The following is a 20,895-nucleotide window of genomic DNA, read 5'->3' as shown; positions in this document are numbered from 1 at the left end:
ACTAGGTGTTGCATTGCTATCAGTGGATACAGACGCTTAGCTCTTAAAATAACTTTTTTATATGTAAACTGTTGAATATTTGAAATAGCCCACTTCACCTTAATGGGTCTTGTCTATCTTCATTAATCTTCAAAGAAAAACCATTTGCTACCAAAGTAAATCAGTATTTTGAATGTGCTTCTCTTGTTTTTTGTTTATTAGCTAGTTCCTGTAAGCATTTCCACCAGAACTTGAAGCGAATCATAAGAAAACTGTTTCTTTTAAAATACAAACCACCACCAAAAATTTAAATGTACATATTGCTTAAGTATTTGGCTGCTTTTATTTTTTAAAAGGTATAAACACCAAAAAAAAAATTTAACATTGTATGAAGATGGAAAACAAGAAGATGCACTTTCTGTAACTTTGTCTAAGGATTTAAATTACTAACTTGTGAAATCCAATTTGAATTGAACTTAACTACTGGCTTTCTTACTAGTAATATTATATGGTTTATTTTAAATGTATACATATTGACCAATGGCCTCTCAAAAAGCACATTTTAGATACTGAAATAGAAGGAAAGAAAATGCATCTTCAAACATTTTTTGGAATCTCACCACACATACTTTGTTAATTTGTGTATTGTAGGGTGTTTTCTTTTTGTATTTTTGTATTGTATACGAGCTTTTTTTTTAATGTGACAGTTAAACACATCTTTAAAAGCACAGTCACAGACAAAAAAAAAATACAGTATAAAAATTTCCTTGAAAACTCCTACTACAATATTGTATTTGGAGGCAGCTTCAGACTGTTTTATTGGTGGTAACTGCTCGCTGAGCTCTTTTAGTCGGTAATAACTCAGAGAAGCAACCTGTGTATATTCCTAACTCTTTGTTCACTAGTATTTAAGTTTAGAATAAGCCCCAGGTAAAACAATGGAAATGTATATAGAACTCTTAGTTCTTATATGATTTAATTATATCAAGATACATGAATTTAACTCACTTTAATGTAGGCAAACTATCCATTTTTGTCCATTTTCCTGTTTGTTAAAATAACATACCTCTTCTGATATTCTTTTCTTGACCCAAATGAAATATTAACCTAAGGTCAAGCTGGGAGAGAGAAACAACTGAGATGAATGTCTTTAGTAAAATACCAATAAATTTGTCAAACTCAAAAACAAACAAACAAACAAAAAACAAGACCAAAAAAATCCAAAATAAGTGGGTAAAGAAAGTCAGTATTTTTTTTTATTCATTGAGATACAGAGGAAAAAAAAGAAATTAGGCATTTTTACGGAGGATAATTTTGGATGCTGTTTGCTTATGTATTCGATTTATTCAATAAATATTTACTAAATGCCTACTAAGCACCAAACACTATTGTAACTGCTAGAAATATATATTTGTGAACAAAACAAACATTCCTGTTTCTTGGAGCAGAGGGAAAAAGACAGTAACCAAAAAGCAGTATAAATAGGTAAACCATATACTATGCTAGAAAAGGAATAGAGTGCAATGGATAGAGAAGTTCAGGGAGAAGTAGGGGCAGGTTACAGTATTAAGCAGAGTGGTCACAATAGGCCTCTTTGGTAAAGTGAGATTTGAGCAAAGACTATTCTATGAGCAAAGACTTCATTCTATGAGCAAATTTAAAATTTTTAAATGTGAATACCTTCTGACCTAGCAGTTCTACTTCTAGGAATCTACACTATAAAAGTACTCTCATTTGTGCATGAAAATGTATATATAAGGATAATTCACCGCAACGGTTTGTAGTATCACACATTCAAAAACAAACTAAATGTCTCTCAACAATGAAATTCATAAATAAATTCTGATATACCCAAAAAATAAAAAAAAATCCACTAAAAGGATTAAGCTAAATACAGAGGGAGATGTGCTCTTCAAGATATATTGCTAAATGAAAAAAGCAAGGTGTAGAATAATGCAAAGCTAGAAACTTTTATTAGTTGCCTCTGAAGAGAAGTGGGTGGCTTAGGGAAAGGAATGAGGAGACTTTTTACTGTTTATACTTTTCTTTCCTTTGAATCTTGAACCATGTGAATCTAATGCCTATTCCAAAATTACTGATGATGACTTGTTAAAAGCCGTAGATAAGTAAGACTTCAATTGGGTAAAATTAAAATCCTTGTGTATATGCTGGAGGAAGGAAAAACTGGAGGGACAGAGTAAGCAAAAACTATCAATGGTCATTTCTATGGATATAACTAGGAATAGAAAGAGAGCAATGTTTTTCAGGGACATGGATAGAGCTGGAGGCCATTATCCTTAGCAAACTAACGCAGGAACAGAAAACCAAATGCTGCATGTTCTCATAAGTAGGAGCTAGATAATGAGAACACATGGACACACACAGGGGAACAAGACACACTGGGACCTATCAGAGGGTGGAGGGTGGGAGAGGAAGCGGATTAGGACAAACAACTAGTAGGTATTGGACTTCATTCCTGGGCAATGAAATAATCTGTACAACAAACCCCCATGACATAAGTTTACCTATGTAACAAAACTGCACATGTACCCCTGAACTTAAAAAAAAAACAAATCCCATGCAATGAGATACTACTCAGTAATGAGAATAAATAAATTGTTGATGCATATGCCATCATGAATGAAGCTCCAAATAATTATGTTAAAACAGTAAAAACAAAAACAAAAACAAACAAAAAAAACAAAAGCACAACTGCTTGTGGCAATGTAAATTAGTAGAGCCACTATAAAAGAATAGTTTGGAGGTTCCTCAAAAAAAAAAAAATAAAACTACCATATGATACAGCAATCCCACCACTGGGTATATATCCAAAAGAAATAAAAACAGTATATCAAAGAGATATCTGCATTCCCATGTTGAATTCTGCATTTTTCCCAACAGCCAAGACATGGAATTAACCTGAATGCCCATTAATGGATGCATGGATAAAGAAAATGTGGTACATATAAACAATGGAATGTTATTCAGCCATAAAATAGAATGAAATCCTGTCATTTGGAACTAGAGAACATCATGTTAAGTGAAATAAGCCAGGCACAGAAGGACAAGTACCACATGTTCTCACTTACATGCAAGAGCTTAAAAAAAAAAAAAAAAATTGAACTCATGGAGACAGAGTAGAATGATGATTACCAGAAGCTGTGAAGGGTAGTGGGGATGGGAGGATAAAAGAGGAGTTGGTTAATGGGTACAAAAAGACAGTTAGATAGAAGGAACAAGATCTAGTGTTCTATGGAAACACTATATAGTCACAATACAGTGACTATAGTTAACAATAATGTATTGTATATTTCAAAATAACTAAAAGATTAGAATTGGAATGCTCCTAACACAAATAAATGATAAAAGCTTAAGATGATGGATACTCCAACTACCATGATTTGATCATTACACATTATATGCTTGTATCAAAACATCACACGTATCCCATAAATATGTACACCTATTATGTCTCCATAATTAAAAATAAAAAATTTTAAAGTAAAAAAGGAGAGCAACAGAGACCCGCTCTTTATTACTATAAAGTGTGATTTATGTTAAAACAAGTCTTTATTTACTTATAATTGTGAAAGTAAAATATAGAAAGGTGAAAAAAATGACAAGAAAAATGTTAGTATCCCCCAAAATGCATGCCATCATGAAAGCTGGCAGTTAAAACAGTAACAAACAATTATAAGATTCATAGTATCTATAAGGTTAAATTAAATTAATTAGTTAGCTTCTCCAGGAAAGCTTAATGGGTCTTGGACCAAAGATTTCTTCCATGGTTCCTCATGAAGAAGAAAACACGCTGTAGTAAATAATATTGGCCAAGAGTGAAAACTTTTATGAAGTCAAAGCCTTTAAGAACAAGCAATTCTAAAAGTAGGCAGTACAATTATATATAAGATATATCTGACTATTACATGATGAAAGTACATAATGATGAACTTTAATAGAGTTATCCAATACACACATTAAGTATAAACATTGGGTAGTGAAAAAACAGGGAAAAATTGTTTGATCAAAATTTTTTAGAGAATAGAGAAATAAAGAAAAATCAATAAAACCAAAAAAAAAATTTTAAATCACCAACATTGAGAAAATTCTAGTTAGACTGACCAAGATAAAAGAGAGAAGGCTCAAATTAACCAAAATCAGGAATGAAATAAAAAAAATTACTACTAACCTTACAGAAATAAAAAGGATTATAATGGCAATGCCATGAACAATTATTTGCCAATGAACTAGGTAACTTAGATGAGGTAGACAAATTCCTAGAAAAATATAAAGTATAAAAACTGATTCAAAAAGAAACTGACTAACTGAATAAACCTATAACAAGTAAAATGACTGAATTAGTAATTTTGAAACTTTCCACAGAGAAAAGTCCAGGCCCAGATGGCATCACTGATGAATTCTACCAAGTATTTACAGAAGAATTAATATCTATTCTTCACAAACTGCCCCATCAAAACAGAAGAGGAGGGAACACTTCCCAGTCCATTCTGTGAAAGGCCAGTATTATCTTGATACTAAAATCAGACAAAGACAGCACAAGGAAAAAAACTAATGACCAAAATCTCTTATAAATACATGTATAGAAATCCTCAAAAAAAAAAAAAATTAGCAAACCAAATCTAGCAACATATCAAAAGGATTATACATTGTGACCAAGTGGGACTTATTCCAGAGATGCAATGTTGGTTTAACACCTGAAAATCAACTAATATACTACAGCATTTCAATAAAGAACAAGAACTACATTATTATATCAATAGAAGCAGAAAAATCATTTGACAAAATCCAACACCCTTTCATAACAAAACACTCAACACCCTAGAAATAAAAAATTCTTCAGGTGATGAAAGGCATCTACAAAAACCCCACAGCTAACATCTACTTAATGGTGAAAAACTGGATGGTCTCCCACTAAGATCCAGGAAGAGACAACAATGTCCTTCTCATCATTCTATTCAACATTCTATTGGAGATTTTAGACAAAGCAATTAGGCAAGAAAAAGAAATAAAAGGTATCCAGATTTTAAAGGAAGAAGTAAAACTATCTCTATTTGCAAATGACATTATTTTACATCTAGAAAATCCTAAGGAATTCACTAAGAAACTATTGAAGCTAATAAATTAGTTCACCAAGTTTTCAGAGTACAAAATCAACATACAAAAACCACCTGTATTTCTATATACAGCTAAGTAATATGGAAACAACCTATGTGTCTGTCAACAGACAAGTGGATAAACAAAATGTAGTATATATAAACAATGGAATATTATTCAGCCATAAAAAGAAAGGTGATCCTGTCACTTGCCACAACACAGGTGGACATGGAGGCCATTATGCTAAGTGAAATAAGCAGACACAGAAAGAAAATTATTGCATGATCTCATTTATATGTGCAATCTAAAAAATAGGGGGTGTCACCAAAAACAAATGCAACAAAAACAAAACTAAGTAAATGGGACTTAAACTAAAAAGTTTCTGCATAGCAAAAGAAATAATCAACAGAGAAAACAGACAACCCTCAGAATGGGAGAAAATATTTACAAACTATACATCCAACAAAGGATCCAGAATCTACAAGAAACTCAAGAAAATCAGCAAGAAGAAAACAAATAATCCTGTTAAAAAGTGGACAAACTAGATGAATGGATTTTTTTGTTGTTGTTTTTGCAATGCAGTTTCACTCCTGTCGTCCAGGCTGGAGTGCAATGGCGCAACCTTGGCTCACTGCAACCTCCGCCTCCTGGGTTCATGCCATTCTCCTGCCTCAGTCTCGAGAGTAGCTGGGATTACAGGCGCATGCCACCACGCCCAGCTAATTTTTGTGTTTTTAGTAGACACGGAGTTTCACCATGTTAGCCAGGCTGGTCTCGAACTCCTGACCTCAGGTGATCCACCCGCCTTGGCTTCCGAAAGTGCTAGGATTACAGACGTGAGCCACCGCGCCCAGCCAAACGGACATTTTTCAAAAGAAGATACACAAATGGCCAACAAACATGAAAAATACTCAACATCACCAATCACAAGGGAAATACCAATTAAAACCATAATGAGATACCACCTTATCACAGTCAGAATGAGCATTATTAAAAAGTCAAAAAAAGGTGCGGGGCGGTGGCAGCGGCGCACGGGGAGGCGGGGCCCGGGCGGAGGCCCTTGCCCCTCCTCCCCGCGCGGGAGCCGAGGTGGACAGGGAGACCATTATGCTAAGTGAAATAAGCAGACATAGAAAGAAAATTATTGCCTCATTTATACGTGGAATATCAAAAAGGGAGTGTCACCAAAAGCAAATGCAACAAAAACAAAACTAACTAAATGGGCCAGCCCCAGAGACCCGGGCTCGCCGCCTCCCCCCGGATGCGGGACGCGGGACGCAAGCGCAGGCAGGGTCCGCGCGGCGGGTGGCAGGGGGCCGGGCCGAGTCAAAAGTCTATTTAAAAAGCAGAGAGAGGATGCGTCGGAGTGATGAAGGCCTTATCCTTGGGGCGTTTGGGGACACTGGCTGCAGTTTCACAGTCGACCTGGTTGCAAAGAGAATTTCAAGAGCTTGTTGGTCAGGTCAAGAATAAATCTACGCGTAACGTCGTCCTGATCCTGGGTTTATAGTCGTCGTCCTTTTTAAACTGCAAAGAAGCATTTGCAGACTTTATCTCATGGGCACCACTTGCCACTCTTTTTTTTTTTTTCGCTTTTTTGAGACGGAGTCTCACTCTGTCACCCAGGCTGGAGAGCAGTGGCGCGATCTCAGCTCACTGCAACCACCACCTTCCGGCTTCAAGCGATTCCCTGGCCTCTGCCTCACGAGTAGCTGGGACTACAGGCTCACACCACCACGCCCGGCTAATTTTTGTATTATTAGTAGAGACGGGGTTTCAGTATGTTGGCCAGGCGGGTCTCAAACTCCTGACCTCGCGATCCGCCCGCCTCGGCCTCTCAAAGTGCTGTGATTACGGGCGTGAGCCACCACGCCCCGCTGCCAACCTTTTGAGTATATGAAGCTGGCAGAGAAATAAAGCGTCGTCCCTCTGCGCGTCCCTCCCTGTCTGCTAGAATGTTTCTCAGGAACGCTACTCCAGGGGTTGCTCCCCAGTCCAAATGGGAGGCCTTTGGCCCACCAGGGAGCTTTAGGTTCCCCGGGTGCTTCTCGGAGGCTGACGAAGGCGTGGAGAGCGTGTCGGTGAGCGCCCGGGTGCAGATGCTCATCGGCACGCTGCAGCGCAGCGGGGCTGCTCGGGGCACCAGCGATGAGCGCGCTGCGCGCGCTGCACAGAGGGGCCACAGGGCAGACGCCAAGCCAGCTGCCAAGCCCACCGTGCACAAAGAGCAGCCCGCATTGCCTGCCTGTGGTCTTGTTGCTGACTTTGACCCCATGAGGGAGGAGGAAACTGCAGACTTTGGCCCGTTGGTGCTAGATTCAATGATGATTCCGTGGACCGGGACATTGGGGAAGCCATCCGGGAGTACCTAAAGGCAAAGAGTGGAGCCGTACAGCCCGGGGCTGGCAGGGGCCAGCCAGGCGCAGCCCAGCCTTCCAGGGCTGCAGGCGGTGGCAGTAGATGTAAGCCAGAACTATCTCACGGCAGTGCCCCGACTTCCGTGTGTCCCCCCAAAAGTTGTACCTGGCTCAGGTGGTGGCCCTGGCAGCCAGGTGAGATCCAGTGAGGACTAGGGTTCCGCTTTCCCGGTCAGCGCGAGCAGCAACGACTCCTTCGAGCAGAGCATTAAGGCGGAAATAGAACAGCTTCTGAATGAGAAGAGATAGCATGCGACCCAAAAATTTGATGGGGTCAATAGATAAAAAACCAGAACCAAACGAAAATTCGACCAAGTCACTCTTGAAATCCCACGAAGAGCTAGCCACAAAGGTGGCGCATCGGCAGGGTCTGAGGGGCGCCCATAAAGAGTTCGCCTTTCGCAAACCTCCCCGGTTAGCAAAGACGAACGTGCAGCCCAGAAGCCTCAAGTCCAGGGTCACGACCAAGCAGGAGAACAAGGGCAGCCCGAAGCCAGCAGCCCCTGCAGCCCTTCAGAAGCACCACAGAATAAAAGCGGGGTCAAGAGGAGCGCTGGCGCCCTGAGAAGGGGAAAGCAAGTCACGAGTGCGGCGCAGGCGCCCGAGGCGTCAGACTCCAGCAGCAACGACGGCACTGAGGAGGCCATCCAGGTGTACTAGCTGCGGCAAACACGCAAGGAGGCCAACGGGGACCTGCCCCAGAGGGCCCAGCGCCGGGAGGAGAGAGGACGCCTGACCCTCCTGCACACAGCACAAGCAGCGCTACAAAAAAGTGCCTTGCGCGAGACCCACAGGAAAACACCCAGCTAGAGGAAGCCAGTGGCCACCAAGGCCACAGACCCTTGCCCGGGGTGCCTAGACGCTGACCATTCCCCACAAGCTCCCGAAGGAAACCAAAGCTCCACCTCCAGCGAGCCCGGCTTCCAGGAACGAGTTTGTAGAACGGTCCTCGTGCCAGGCAGACACGTCCGCTGAACTGACGCGCGCGGAAGCAATCTTGGGCATTTCCAAGACTACCCTGCCGGCCCCCATGTAAGGCAGCAACAGGTCCCTGTCTGCAAGCCCACGCTTCTCTCCCCGAACGTGCCTTCCCGCTCTGACGGCGACAGTAGCTCCGTGGACAGCGACGACAGCATCGATCAGGAAATGCAGACGTTTTGACCCTCAAGGCATAGTCGGGGAGTTTGCTGGCCAGAGGTGAGAGCTGCTCGCAGGCTGCCCAGGGCCCACTTTCACCGCCTGGCCCCAACAGCCAGACCAGTGGCCCCAAGGCCCCCCTCTCTAAAACACCGGACCCGCCGCTGAGCTGCAAAAGGAAACGTAGAGGCGGCGGCCATGCCATGAGGCCGTCCACGCCCAAGAAAATGCGGGAGGTGGTGAAAGATGGTGGCCAGGATGCCGACCACAGCCAGGCGTGAGCCGTGCCCGGCCATGAGGGGCGGGACCTGCCGCTCCAGGGCAAAGCCAGCGAGGTCCCGGGAGGGGAGGGCGCAGCCAAGGGGCCCGGCGACACTCGCATGACGCAGGGCCAGGGTAAGACAGACGAGGTGAGGCACCTGGACTAGAAGGAGAGCTCCGAAGACAAGAGCAGCTCCCTGGACAGTGACGAGGACCTGCACACGGCCATCAAGGACTTAAGGTCCAAGCGAAAGCTCAAGAAGAGGTGCAGGGAACCCAGGGCTGCGTGCAGAAGGTCAGGTTCAGCACTGCCCAGACGCACTTCCTGGAGCAGCTGGGCGGGCTCCCAAGAGACTGGAAAGACAGAAGCCCGCCGATGCTTAATAGCTGACTCTCCAAGTCCAAGAGAGACAGCGGCGAGGGTCCAGGGAACAAACCTCCCAGTGTCTGTGGCAGTATGGCAGAGAAGACGAAGCAGGAGGGCGTCAGGAGCCAGGACACGGCCCCGGCCTTCCGAGTGAGGGGATGCGCCTCTGCCTCCGCCTCTGAAGGGAATCCATTTCCCCAGGGAATGCCAGGGCCCAGCTCCCAGCCCCGGCTCCCTGTCTGACGACAGGAGTTCAGTGGACAGTGACGAGAGCATCGAACTGTAGATTAGTAAGTTTTTGGCGGAAAAGGCCAAGGAGTCAGCGAGCAGTTCAGAAGTTCAGGCAGAGGGCCCTGCTGCTCTCGGGAAGTGGGGCTCATTCAGGCCAGAGTTGCTGTGCAGGAAGGAGCGGGCCCCACCGCCTGGCGTGTGCACGCGGAGCCAGTGGGCCAGGGGGGTCCCACAGCCGGCAGAAGGGCCATGAGGTGCAGAGAGCGCTGGAGCACAGGGCACAGCCGACCTGTTCAGCCAGGGCAGAAAGGGGCTCCCCGCTGCTCCCGCCCAAGGGGATCCGGCACCGCCCAGGAGCACCAGTGGCAGTGTCTCCGCCAAGGGGCTCTCAGCGAGCAGGAGAAATGTTTACATTCAGAAAGACCAGCGCTCACGAGGGGCCGAGCATGCTGCCAAAAGTGCTTTTGTTCAGCTGCCCAGCAGTGCCACAGCGGGCACCGAGGCCGGAGGTGCTTGGGGGGACCTTTCACATGGGCTGCGGGAGCCGGGGCTTCCTGACCCCTAGCCAGGAAGCTGAGAGGGACTCTGGAGCCCAGGCTGACCACACCCTGCCCTCTAGCGACTTCACCCACCGGAACCCGTGCGCGCTGCGCTCGGAAGGTAGAGATGCGGAGTGGAGGCGGGGCATCCGGAGCGGGAAAGACAAGGGGTCCGAGGCCCCCGCCTGGGGCCTGCCCAGCCTACCCCTTGCGGGCTTCTCCCCGCGCTGTCCACCCAGCTCTTCCATTTTGGAAAGGGTGTCTCCCAGGGGGGCAGGCAGGCCAGCCTCTTCAGCCCGACATGGGGCTGCCTCCGCAGGGCCCGTCCTTCTCTGCCTTCAGGGAGGCCCAGGCCGGGCCCAGCCCTGTCTTTGGAAGCCCACACTTGCTGGCGAAGAAGGACGGCGGGCCCTGGCCAAGCAGCAAGGCACAGACAGGGCTGAGTTTGCCCGACAGGAGGAACTCGGGCTCGGAGGAAAGCATTTTAGACCTGAGGTATTGACGAAGGGTCATCGATAGGGACGACCAGGACCAGGACGCCTTGGGCGGGGACGCCTTGGGCAGTGACGCCAGTGACTTCAGCGACACTCCGCGCACGGAGGACAGTGGCGGCAGCTCAGCAGTGAAGGTCTAAGCCCTCGAGTTGTGGGTTTGCGTCCCGGTTTCCGTGCATTTGTGGAAAGGGGCGTATCTGTGCATGTATCCGTGTGTGTGTGTGTGTGTGTGTGTGTGTGTGTGTGTGTGTGTGTGTGTGTGTGTGTGTGTGTGTGTGTGTGTGTGTGATGGTTCTGTGGTTGCAGGCAGGGGAAACAGGAGTCGGTTATACATAGCCCTGTATAGACGTACACCAACATGAAACAATGCTTTTATTTAACAGATGTGTCCTGGTAAATATGATTTCTGTAGCTTTCTGTAAATTATTTAAAGTGATGTAAAAAATATTTTTAGAAAATACTGTTGTTCAATTTTGTAGGGTGTTCCTAATTGCAATTTCCTGTGTTCTGCATACAAGTCTTAGATTAGAAAACATTTGGTTCTTATCATCGCAGCCAAGTTCACAGAGACTCTGATGTTTTTTGGTTGATTGCTGGTGAGAATGTCCGTCGGTGGCTGCAGTGGTACCTGAGGAAGGCAGAGCTGCCCTCCCCGGGAATCGCTCAGATGCCCCAAAGTGTCCGTCGGGAAGCTCGCAGGACAGCACTTTTTATACAGAGGACACCCCCGCCCCCCACCGCCCCCCTGGTCCTTGGAGGCCAGAGCACATTTGAAAACTGCAGTCACAGCCGTCCGCTGGAAAAAACCATTTGAAGCACAATGGCCAGCAAGCACGTGAGAGCTCCCTGTTGCATGTGAAATCCCCGCGGATGTCAGCGGCTGCTCTGCAGCTCAGCCCCGGGCCTGGGTGGATTCATGTCCAATCTTTCTCAATCACTAGATGATTCTAACATCTAAATAAACCCCTTTTTATATGGAAAATAAAGTAAAAAAACAATAGATGTTGGCGAGGATGCAGTGAAAAGGGAATGCTTATACGCTGTTGGTGGAAATGTAAATTAGCACAACCTCTATGGAAAATAGTATGAGGATTTCTCAAAGAACTAGAAGCAGATCAACCATTCGATCCAGCAATCCCACTACTGGGTATCTACCCAAAATAAAAGAAGTCATAATATCAAAAAGAAACCTGCACTTGTTTATTGCAGCACAATTCACAACTGCAAAAGTATGGAATCAACTGAAGTGCCCATCAGCCGATTAGTGGATAAAGAAAGTGTGGTATATAGCTCAACAAACTAGGCATTGAAGGAACATACTTCAAAATAATAAGAGCCATCTATGACAAATCCATAGCCAACATCATACTTAAGAGGCAAAAGTTGAAAGCATTCCCCTTGAAAGGCAGAACAAAATAAGGATGCTCTCTCTCACCACTCCTATTCAACATGGTATTGGAAGTCCTAGCCACAGCAATCAGACAAGAGAAGGAAATAAAGAGCATCCGAATAAGAAAAAAGGAAGTCAAACTATTCCTGTTTGCAGATGATGATTTTACACCTAGAAAATCCCATAGTCTCTGCTCAAAAGTTTCTTCAGCTGATAAGCAAAGTTTCAGGATATAAAATCAATGTACAAAAATCACTAGCATTCCTACGTACCAATACCCAAGCTGAGAGCCAAATCAAGAATGCAACCCACTCACAATAGCCACAATAAAGAATAAAATATCTAGGAATACAGCTACCTAGGGAGGTGAAAGCTCTCTACAAGAATTACAAAACACAGCTCAAATAAATCAGAGATGACATGAACAAATGGAAAAACATTCCATGCTCATGGATAAGAAGAATCAATATCATTAAAATGGCCACACTGCCCAAAGCAATTTACAGATTCAATGCTGTTCCTATCAGACTACCAATGACATTATTCACAGAATTAGGAAAAAGAAAAAAAAAACTATTTTAAAATTCATATGGAACTGAAAAAGAGCCTGAATATGAATAGCCAAGGCAACCCTACACAAAAAGACCAAAGCTAGAGGCATCACATTACCCAATTTCATCCTTTGAAAAGATGTAGTTCAAAGGATACGAAGTAGCAAATACATAGGATGAACAAGTCCGGAGATCTAATATACAACATGAGGACTATAATAAATAAAATAGTACTGTATTAGAGATTTTTGTTAAATACATAGACTTTAGCTGCTTTTTCTTTTTTTTTTTTTTTGCCCAGGCTGGAGTGCAGTGGCACGACTTCGGCTCACTGCAACCTCCGCCTCCCGGGTTCAAGCGATTCTCCTGCCTCAGCCTCCAGAGTAGCTGGGACTACAGGCGCATGCCACCACACCCAGCTAATTTTTTGTATTTTTAGTAGAGACAGGGTTTCACCATGTTGGCCAGGCTGGTCTCAAATTCCTGACCTCAAGTGATCCACCCACCTCGGCCTCCCAAAGTACTAAGATTACAGGCGTGAGCCTCTGCGCCCAACTGATTTTAGCTGCTCTTATCCAAAAAAAATAGATTTTATTTCTATCCACCTACAATGAATAAGCCAAAAAGGAAAGAAAACAATTCCATTTATAATAATATCACCAAGAATAAATATTTAGTAAGATTTATACTCTGAAAACTGAAAACACTGGTGAAAGAAATTAAAGAAGACTTAAATGAAAAGACATTCCATATGCATGCATCTGAAGACCTCATGTTGTTAAGAATGCAATATTCTGCAAATTGATCTACAGATCCAACATAATCCCTATCAAAATCCCAGCTGCCTTTTTTTAAAACAGAAATTGACAAATTGATCCTAAAAATTCACATGGAAATTCAAGCACCAACAGTAACAAAAGTAATCTTGAAAAAGAAAACCAAAGTTGTCGAACTCACACTTCCCTATTTCAAAACATACTACAAAGCTATAAAACATACTACAAAACAGTATGGTACTATCATAAGAATAAACATACGGCCAGGCGCGGTGGCTCACGCCTGTAATCCCAGCACTTTGGGAGGCCGAGGCGGGCAGATCATGAGGTCAGGAGATCGAGACCATCCTGGCTAACACAGTGAAACCCCGTCTCTACTAAAAATACAGAAAAATTAGCCAGGCGTGGTGGCAGGCACCTGTAGTCCCAGCTCCTTGGGAGGCTGAGGCAGGAGGATGGCATGAACCCGGGAGGCGGAGCTTGCAGCAAGCCCAGATTGTGCCACCGCACTCCAGCCTGGGCGACAGAGCGAGACTCCGTCTCAAAAAAAAAAAAAAAAAAAGAATAAACATACAGAGCAATGGAATAGAACTGAGACTCCAGAAATAAACCCTGGTTTTTATAGTCAACTGATTTTCAACAAGGGCACCAAAACAACTCAATGAAGAAAGAATAGTCTTTTCCATAAGTGGTGCAGAGACAACTGGATATCCACATTCAAAAGACTGGAGTTAGACCTCTTCCTCACATCATACACAAAAATTAACTCAAAAAAAAAAAAAAACCCCAAGACTTACAAGAACTAAAAACCATATGACTTTTAGAAGAAAGCACAGAATAAGTCTTCATGACCTTGGGTTAGTCAAGGCCTTCTTAGATACAACATCAAAAGCCCAAGCAACCAAAAAAAAAAAAACACCAAAAAAAAAAATAGAAAACTGGACTTCATCAAAATTAAAATCCTACACTGAAAATGACATCATCAAGAAAGTGAAAAGGCAACTCAAAGAATGGGGGGAAAAGTCTGCAAATAATATATCTTATAAGAGATATGCATAAAGGAGAAGCTTTAATTGCATCTTAAAAACAGAATTTAGGCTAAAAGAAAAAAGAAGGGTATTCCAAAAAAAGGGGAGATCGCATGAATATGAATACTATCATATTCATATGGAAGATTCATATGGAAGGGAAGAGAACACAGGCATTGGGGGCCAACAATGGAAATAAAAAATAAGACTGGAAGGAAGGTTAAAGCACAGACCATGAAGAACTACAAATACTGAGAAAGTTTGGACTTTACTTCTTCATAATGGTGGTGGGAGCATGGGAGGGTGTTACAATGGAGGCTTCTGAGAGTGGGTTGTAACAATGAAAAATAAATTTTAAAGCAAAAGGGGCAAACTGTAAACCAGTCTTTTCTAAAAATCAGGCACAGGATGGATTGGATGGAGAAAAGAAGAGACTAGTCAGAAAGAGGCACTAAAACATGCATAAAAAATTCTCAAGTCAATGACATAAGCTTCCACCTTCTGAAATTAAAAAAAAAAAGGAAATTAAAACCAAAGCAAACAGTAAAAACCAAGCACTGCTGGTAAAAGAAATGAAGGGACAGATGTGAGAGGCAATGCAAGAAGATAACTTGAGACTGAACGGATAGGTTTAAAATAGAAGGAGTCTGGTATAGTTTTAATTAGTCCTATGGACAGACACTGAATACCAAGGTAAACCTGTAAAGAAAGCAAATGGTAGTGTAAAATTCCACTTCTTCCTAGAATGCAGAAAGCTGCAAAGAGTATTGCTCCCACCCTCACAATAAGAACAAGCCAGATAAGAAACAAAAACATAACCTTTCTTGAAATCAACATATCCTTTCCTTATATTTCAGATTATTTAATTTCCCCTAAAAAAAGGAACCTCCAGTGAGAGAAAAGATATAAATAATGGCTCATCTGTGGCACAACATGAAAGGAAGAGACACAGGGAACCCTAACAAAAGTAAAAAGTATTCAGCTAAAAATTTTTAATGAATGCTGATTACAAAACAACAAAAATCCATTTAAATATAAAAAAGAAATAGGTTAAAATCAAAATGAAGGTAAACGATACACATTGTAAAGAGTGATCACAAGAAAAGTGGAATGGATATGTGGACACTGCAGAACAAAAGATATAAATTTGGATAAAAAAGCACATTACATAATGATAAAGGTACCAATTTACCTAAAAGGCATAGAAATTCTAAACTTGTATGCACCCAAGGATAAAGCTTTAAAATACACTAATAAAGGCCAGGCACAGTGGCTCACGCCTGTAATGCCAGCACTTTGGGAGGCCGAGGAGGGCAGATCATGAGGTCAGGAGTTCGAGACCAGCCTGACCAACACGGTGAAACGCCGTCTCTACTAAAAATACAAAAATTAGCCGGGTGTGGTGGCGCATGCCTATAATCCCAGCTACTCGGGAGGCTGAGGCAGGAGAATCGCTTGGACCCGGGAGGCGGAGGTTGCAGTGAGCCGAGATCATGCCATGCACTCCAGCCTGGGCGACACAGCAAGACTCCGTCTCAAAATAAAATAAAATAAAAAATACATTAATAAAAAACAGAATTTAAAAGGGCCATTCTAATTATAGTTGGAGGCTTCATATTTCTCCCTCAATAATTAGTAAAACACATAGAAAGAAAATCAGTAAGGATATGGATGATCTACTGTACCTTTTCTATGTATAGATATACAAATACTTACCATTGTGTTACAATTGCCTACAATGTTCAGTACAGTAACATGCTGTACACATTTGCAGACTAGGCGCAACATGCTATATACCACACAGCATAGGTGTGTCATAGGCTATACCATCCAGGTTTGTGTAAGTACATGCTATGATGTTCACACAACAATGAAATCACCTAATGACGCATTTCTCAGATGTGTTCCCATTGTTAAGCAACGCATGACTGTATTTATTTAAAATATAACCACCATATCATAAAAATAAGTAAGTGGTTCTATTATCAAGAGCAATATATCCCAAAGCTCTTTGAGATATGTATATCATACATTTCATATACATATATAAGTATGTATAACAAAAAGCCTATGAGGTTCACATTCAGGCATTATTTCTGCCTTACAGGTGAGCAAACTGAGACTCACAGAATTAACCAATTTGCCTAAAATCATATAGCTACAATATAATTACAACCAAAGTTTTCTGCCTTGAGGTCCAAGGCATTTTCCATTCTACCACACTACCAATCAAGATGCAGAAAGTAAACCAAAATTCTAACAGCTGATTCACCTTAAGTCACAATATGAACAGCACCTTAGCCAATTTCTTAATGGAAAGTCCTATTCATATGCTATAATCAGCATAAATACAATCTAACCTTATGAACAAAGCTAATCTTTATTATTACACTTTACTAAATATTTATTTTAAAAAAAGAAAACACTTTTCTAGACAAAATACCACAAACTTTTCCTTTAAAGGGATTAATATATGCTTTCATGTATGCATAAACAACTTTTCTGATGCTAAAGTACTTAAAAATAAGAATTTTAACAAACATTACTACATCAAAATCACTACAATGCATTTAAAATTGTAACTATTTTAAATGATATCCTAAGTTCTCCTAAAAAAAATACATTAATGATAAAATTTTCTGGGGTATTTCTTAAGTAAAATTATTCTGTTTGCAAGACCTAATATACACACTCATTGACTCTAATAAGAGCTTTATATGCATTAATTTATTTAATCTGCACATAACTCCAAGATCCAGAAATTATTGTCAGTCCCTTTTACAGATAAGAAAACTAAGGCTTGAAAACTGTAGATAACATGTTCAAGATAATGGAGTTCGGACATGGTATATCTGTTTGACTCTTAATCCTTGCTCTTAACCCATCCTCTAACCCAATAAACATCACCTACTTTCTATTGTTAAAAAGGGTTTCCTTTTTGACAATATTCCTCCTCTTGTTTCAAAGAAGACAGACAACTGCCACTAGAATAGCTGCACTGGAAACACATTTATTCTGTCATTACATTTGCTTCTTAGAACACACTGTATCACATTCTCCCTTAGATATTATTACATAAATGAAGGTTAAATTCTCAGGCCAACCCTCAAAAACGTAACTCTAACTTAAAATCATATTTCAAGGAAAAGTCTGTTGATTTACAGCAGGACAACAGGACATCATCTTCCGTCATACCCTTCAAAAGCACACCTCAAATCCCAAAAATAACATGAAATTCCTTTCTTACCTTCCTCCAGTACCTAGCCATAAATAATTTCACACATCCTAGTCCCCATGATGAGCTCCATTAGGAAATAAGATTCAAACTGGGCCAGTTCCCAGGGAAGGTAGAGACAAAGCCAGGATGAAAAAGGGTAATAAAGCAGTAACATTTGCTTATATATGTATTCAATTCTGAAGCTCAAAAGAGCCTCTACTGTTAAAACTATTATTGTTATAGTTTAGTACAAAAAAAAATAAGTTATGTGAACTAGGCTGGAAACCTAACTACTATATCAAACTTGCAAACAGATTTGGAACACAATGCACTTATAAATTGAAAACTACAGTATGTATATTCACTAATGCTCTTTATAATCAGCTATCCCTTCCAAAATTTCTGAACACTAAAAATCTAGTATTTTAGGAAGAGAAAAGTGAAGGAGCTCTGATCCCATTTAATTGTATATGCACAAAAACAGCTTTGTACATGAAGTACCCAAGTCAGTTAAAATATACATTAGATGCCTGGGGATTATAATACCCAAGTCATACATTCAAGATACTTCAGTATTCCTCTCTTTTTACATAAGAAATGTGAGACTATGTTCAATTCTTTGGAAATCATGACACTTGTTTTCTCCTTTTTACTGCCAGAGATTTTATTTAATGGTTTTAAACAATTTTCTTATAGGACATACATAAACACATTCCGCTGTGTTAATCAGATCAGTAAAAACAGATATATACTCTTATACTACTATGTTGAGAAAGTAAATTCATTAAAAGTATCTGTCTGAAGTGTAATCTAGCAATAATCATCAAGAGTCATAAAAATGTTCATAGCTTTTGATTTAGTAATTCAACTTATAAGAATTTATTCTAATAAAATAATCAGAGATTCATTCATTAATTTATTTAACAAGTTATCAAGGACTCACTTTGTGCCAGGCATTATTCTTACGAATACAAATGTTTATTACATTATTTTATAGCATCAAAAAGTTGGGAAAAACCCAAATATCCAGTAAGAGTTAACAAATTAAAATACATCCAATAGCTAAAATATTATACTATCACTAGAAACTATATTACAAAAAAACTTTAATAAGAAAATGCTCATATGAGAAAAAAACAGGAAAATACAAAACTATGTGTAACTACATGTAACTATACATAACTACATGTATAATCTCAAATTTATATTTGAGATCTTATTTCCTAGGGACCTTGGTCAAGTTACTCAACCTCACTCTAAGTGTCTTCATCTGTTAAATGAACATTTCACATTTTACACATAAAAAAAGATTTTATATTTCATATCTCAATGATTTTTAAATGAGTTATTCGTAGATTTGTAAAGTTCTGGGTTTCTTTTGTTTTTTGTTTTTTTGAGATGGAGTCTTCTCTGTTGCCTAGTCTGGAGTGCAGTGGCATGATCACGGCTCACTGCAACCTCTGCCTCCCGGGTTCAAGCAATTCTCCTGCCTCACCCTCCCAAGTAGCTGAGATTACAGGCATCTGCTACCATGCCTGGCTAATTTTTGTATTTTTAGTAGAGATGGGGTTTCACCATGTTGGCCAGGCTGGTCTAGAACTCCTGACCTCAAGTGATCACCTGCCTGGGCCTCCCAAAGTGCTGGGATTACAGGTTTGAGCCACCACGCCCAGCCTTATTTTTATTTATTTTTTTTGCAACAGGGTCTTCCTCTGTTGCCCAGGCTGGAGTGCAGTGGTGCGATCTTGGCTTACTGTAACCTCCACCTCCCAGGTTCAAGTGATCGTCCCACCTCAGCCTCCCAAGTAGCTGGGACTACAGGCACACACCACCATGCCCGGCTATGTAAAATTCTTATACTATTGCCCCAGTACATATAAAACTCTAGTAATTATTTGCTACTTTTATTAAACATATACATATATACTTACGCAAAGAAAAAATGAAAGGAATATATCAAAATATTTCCAAGATCCTGAATTCTAACAAAACTAATTCTGAGTCAGTCAGGAAATCTGAACACTGATTGCATATTAGAAGGTATAAAAATTATTTTATAAGGTATGGCGGTGTTTTTTTAAAAGTCCTTGTATCATAGTGAATAAAATATAACTAAGACCTGCTTTAAAATAGTTTGGTGGGAGGCATTTATGGAGGGATTTTTTTCAAACTTTTTTTTTTTTTTTGAGACAGACTCTCGCTCTGTTGCCAGGCTGGAGTGCAGTGGCACGATCTCGGCTCACTGTAACCTCCACCTCCTGGGTTCAAGCAATTCTCCTGCCTCAGCTTCCCAAATAGCTGGGACTATAGGCGCATGCCACACCCTGCTAATTTTTTTTTTTTTTTTGTATTTTAGTAGAGACAGGGTTTCACCATGTTGCCCAGGCTGGTCTCAAACTCCTGAGCTCAGGCAATCCACCCGCCTCAGCCTCCCAAAGTGGTAGGATTATAGGCATGAACCACCATGCCCGGCCTCAAACATTTTTAATGTTAGCAGAGGTAAATTTCCTCTGGGTAATGGAATTATTATTAGCTTTTATTGTCTTTATATTTTTCTATCTTTCAATTTTTGTATAGTGATTTGAAGTTGTTTTTAAAATGAGAAAAAAAAATTTCAAAACGTTTTAAGAAAATCCTTACCAATACTCCATCCACAGATGAAACTTTCTCCCAAGTTAACCAAGCTCTCTCTCTGACATGATCTGGTATCTTTAATTTCTGACATAACGCAGTAAAATCAGGTTCTTCTGTTTCTTCAAACTCAAGCCTACCAAATGAAAATAATCATATAATTGGCATATACTTATAAATCAAATTGATTCAGTACACACTTGTTTCAATAGTTTGCACATAACACTACTGTGAAAAAGAACATTATTAAATACTGTAAGATCTTATTTTATCTTAGAAAAAAATTACACTTCAAATTTAAACATATGATTATCTTTTTCATGGTCATTCCAAAATAAGGATACCACACAGTGAAAAATATTTGCTTGCATGGTAAGTCAAATATACTTCAAAGCAGCAAAACACTTCTGTGAAGGAAAGTAAATGTAATAGCTAAAGCTGTTTGGGAAAATAGGATAAAGATAACAACAAAAAGATAAAAACCCATAGATAATATTATACAATTCAACGCCAGTGACTTTGTTAAACTGTAGTCTTCTCTTATCAATGTTTCATATATCTCTCTACCTACTAGCACATCTTACATGATGCGACTGCTTATTTTTGTCCTTTCCCCTTAACAAAGACAAGCATTTAATAAATTCTTGTTGGCTAATTCATTTTCATTCATCTAATTTCTATGTGTTATCTACTAATAAGAATAGTATGAAGAATAATTAATAATTTTTGAGTATTTACTATGATCCTGTAGAAAGTACCTTA

General features: G+C 40.9%; 1 protein-coding gene and 1 pseudogene across 2 annotated transcripts in view; one reads left to right on the top strand and one right to left on the bottom strand.

The window, feature by feature from the left end:
- The window catches only part of RB1 (RB transcriptional corepressor 1), a 177,712-nt gene that overhangs the window by 153,720 nt on the left and 3,097 nt on the right, over positions 1-20,895 (bottom strand). For both annotated transcript variants that reach the window (XM_031001306.2, XM_055359817.1), the window contains exon 2: positions 20,143-20,269. In XM_031001306.2, coding sequence (XP_030857166.1) covers positions 20,143-20,269 — 127 coding nt within the window. The remainder of the gene's footprint in view (positions 1-20,142; positions 20,270-20,895) is intronic.
- Positions 7,050-13,515, top strand: LOC109029454 (protein phosphatase 1 regulatory subunit 26-like; annotated as a pseudogene).

This window comes from Gorilla gorilla, chromosome 14, assembly GCF_029281585.2.
Source record: "Gorilla gorilla gorilla isolate KB3781 chromosome 14, NHGRI_mGorGor1-v2.1_pri, whole genome shotgun sequence".
NCBI lineage: Eukaryota > Metazoa > Chordata > Mammalia > Primates > Hominidae > Gorilla > Gorilla gorilla.
The sequence above is the reverse complement of the archived record's forward strand: the minus strand, read 5'-3'. Positions and strand labels throughout refer to the sequence as shown.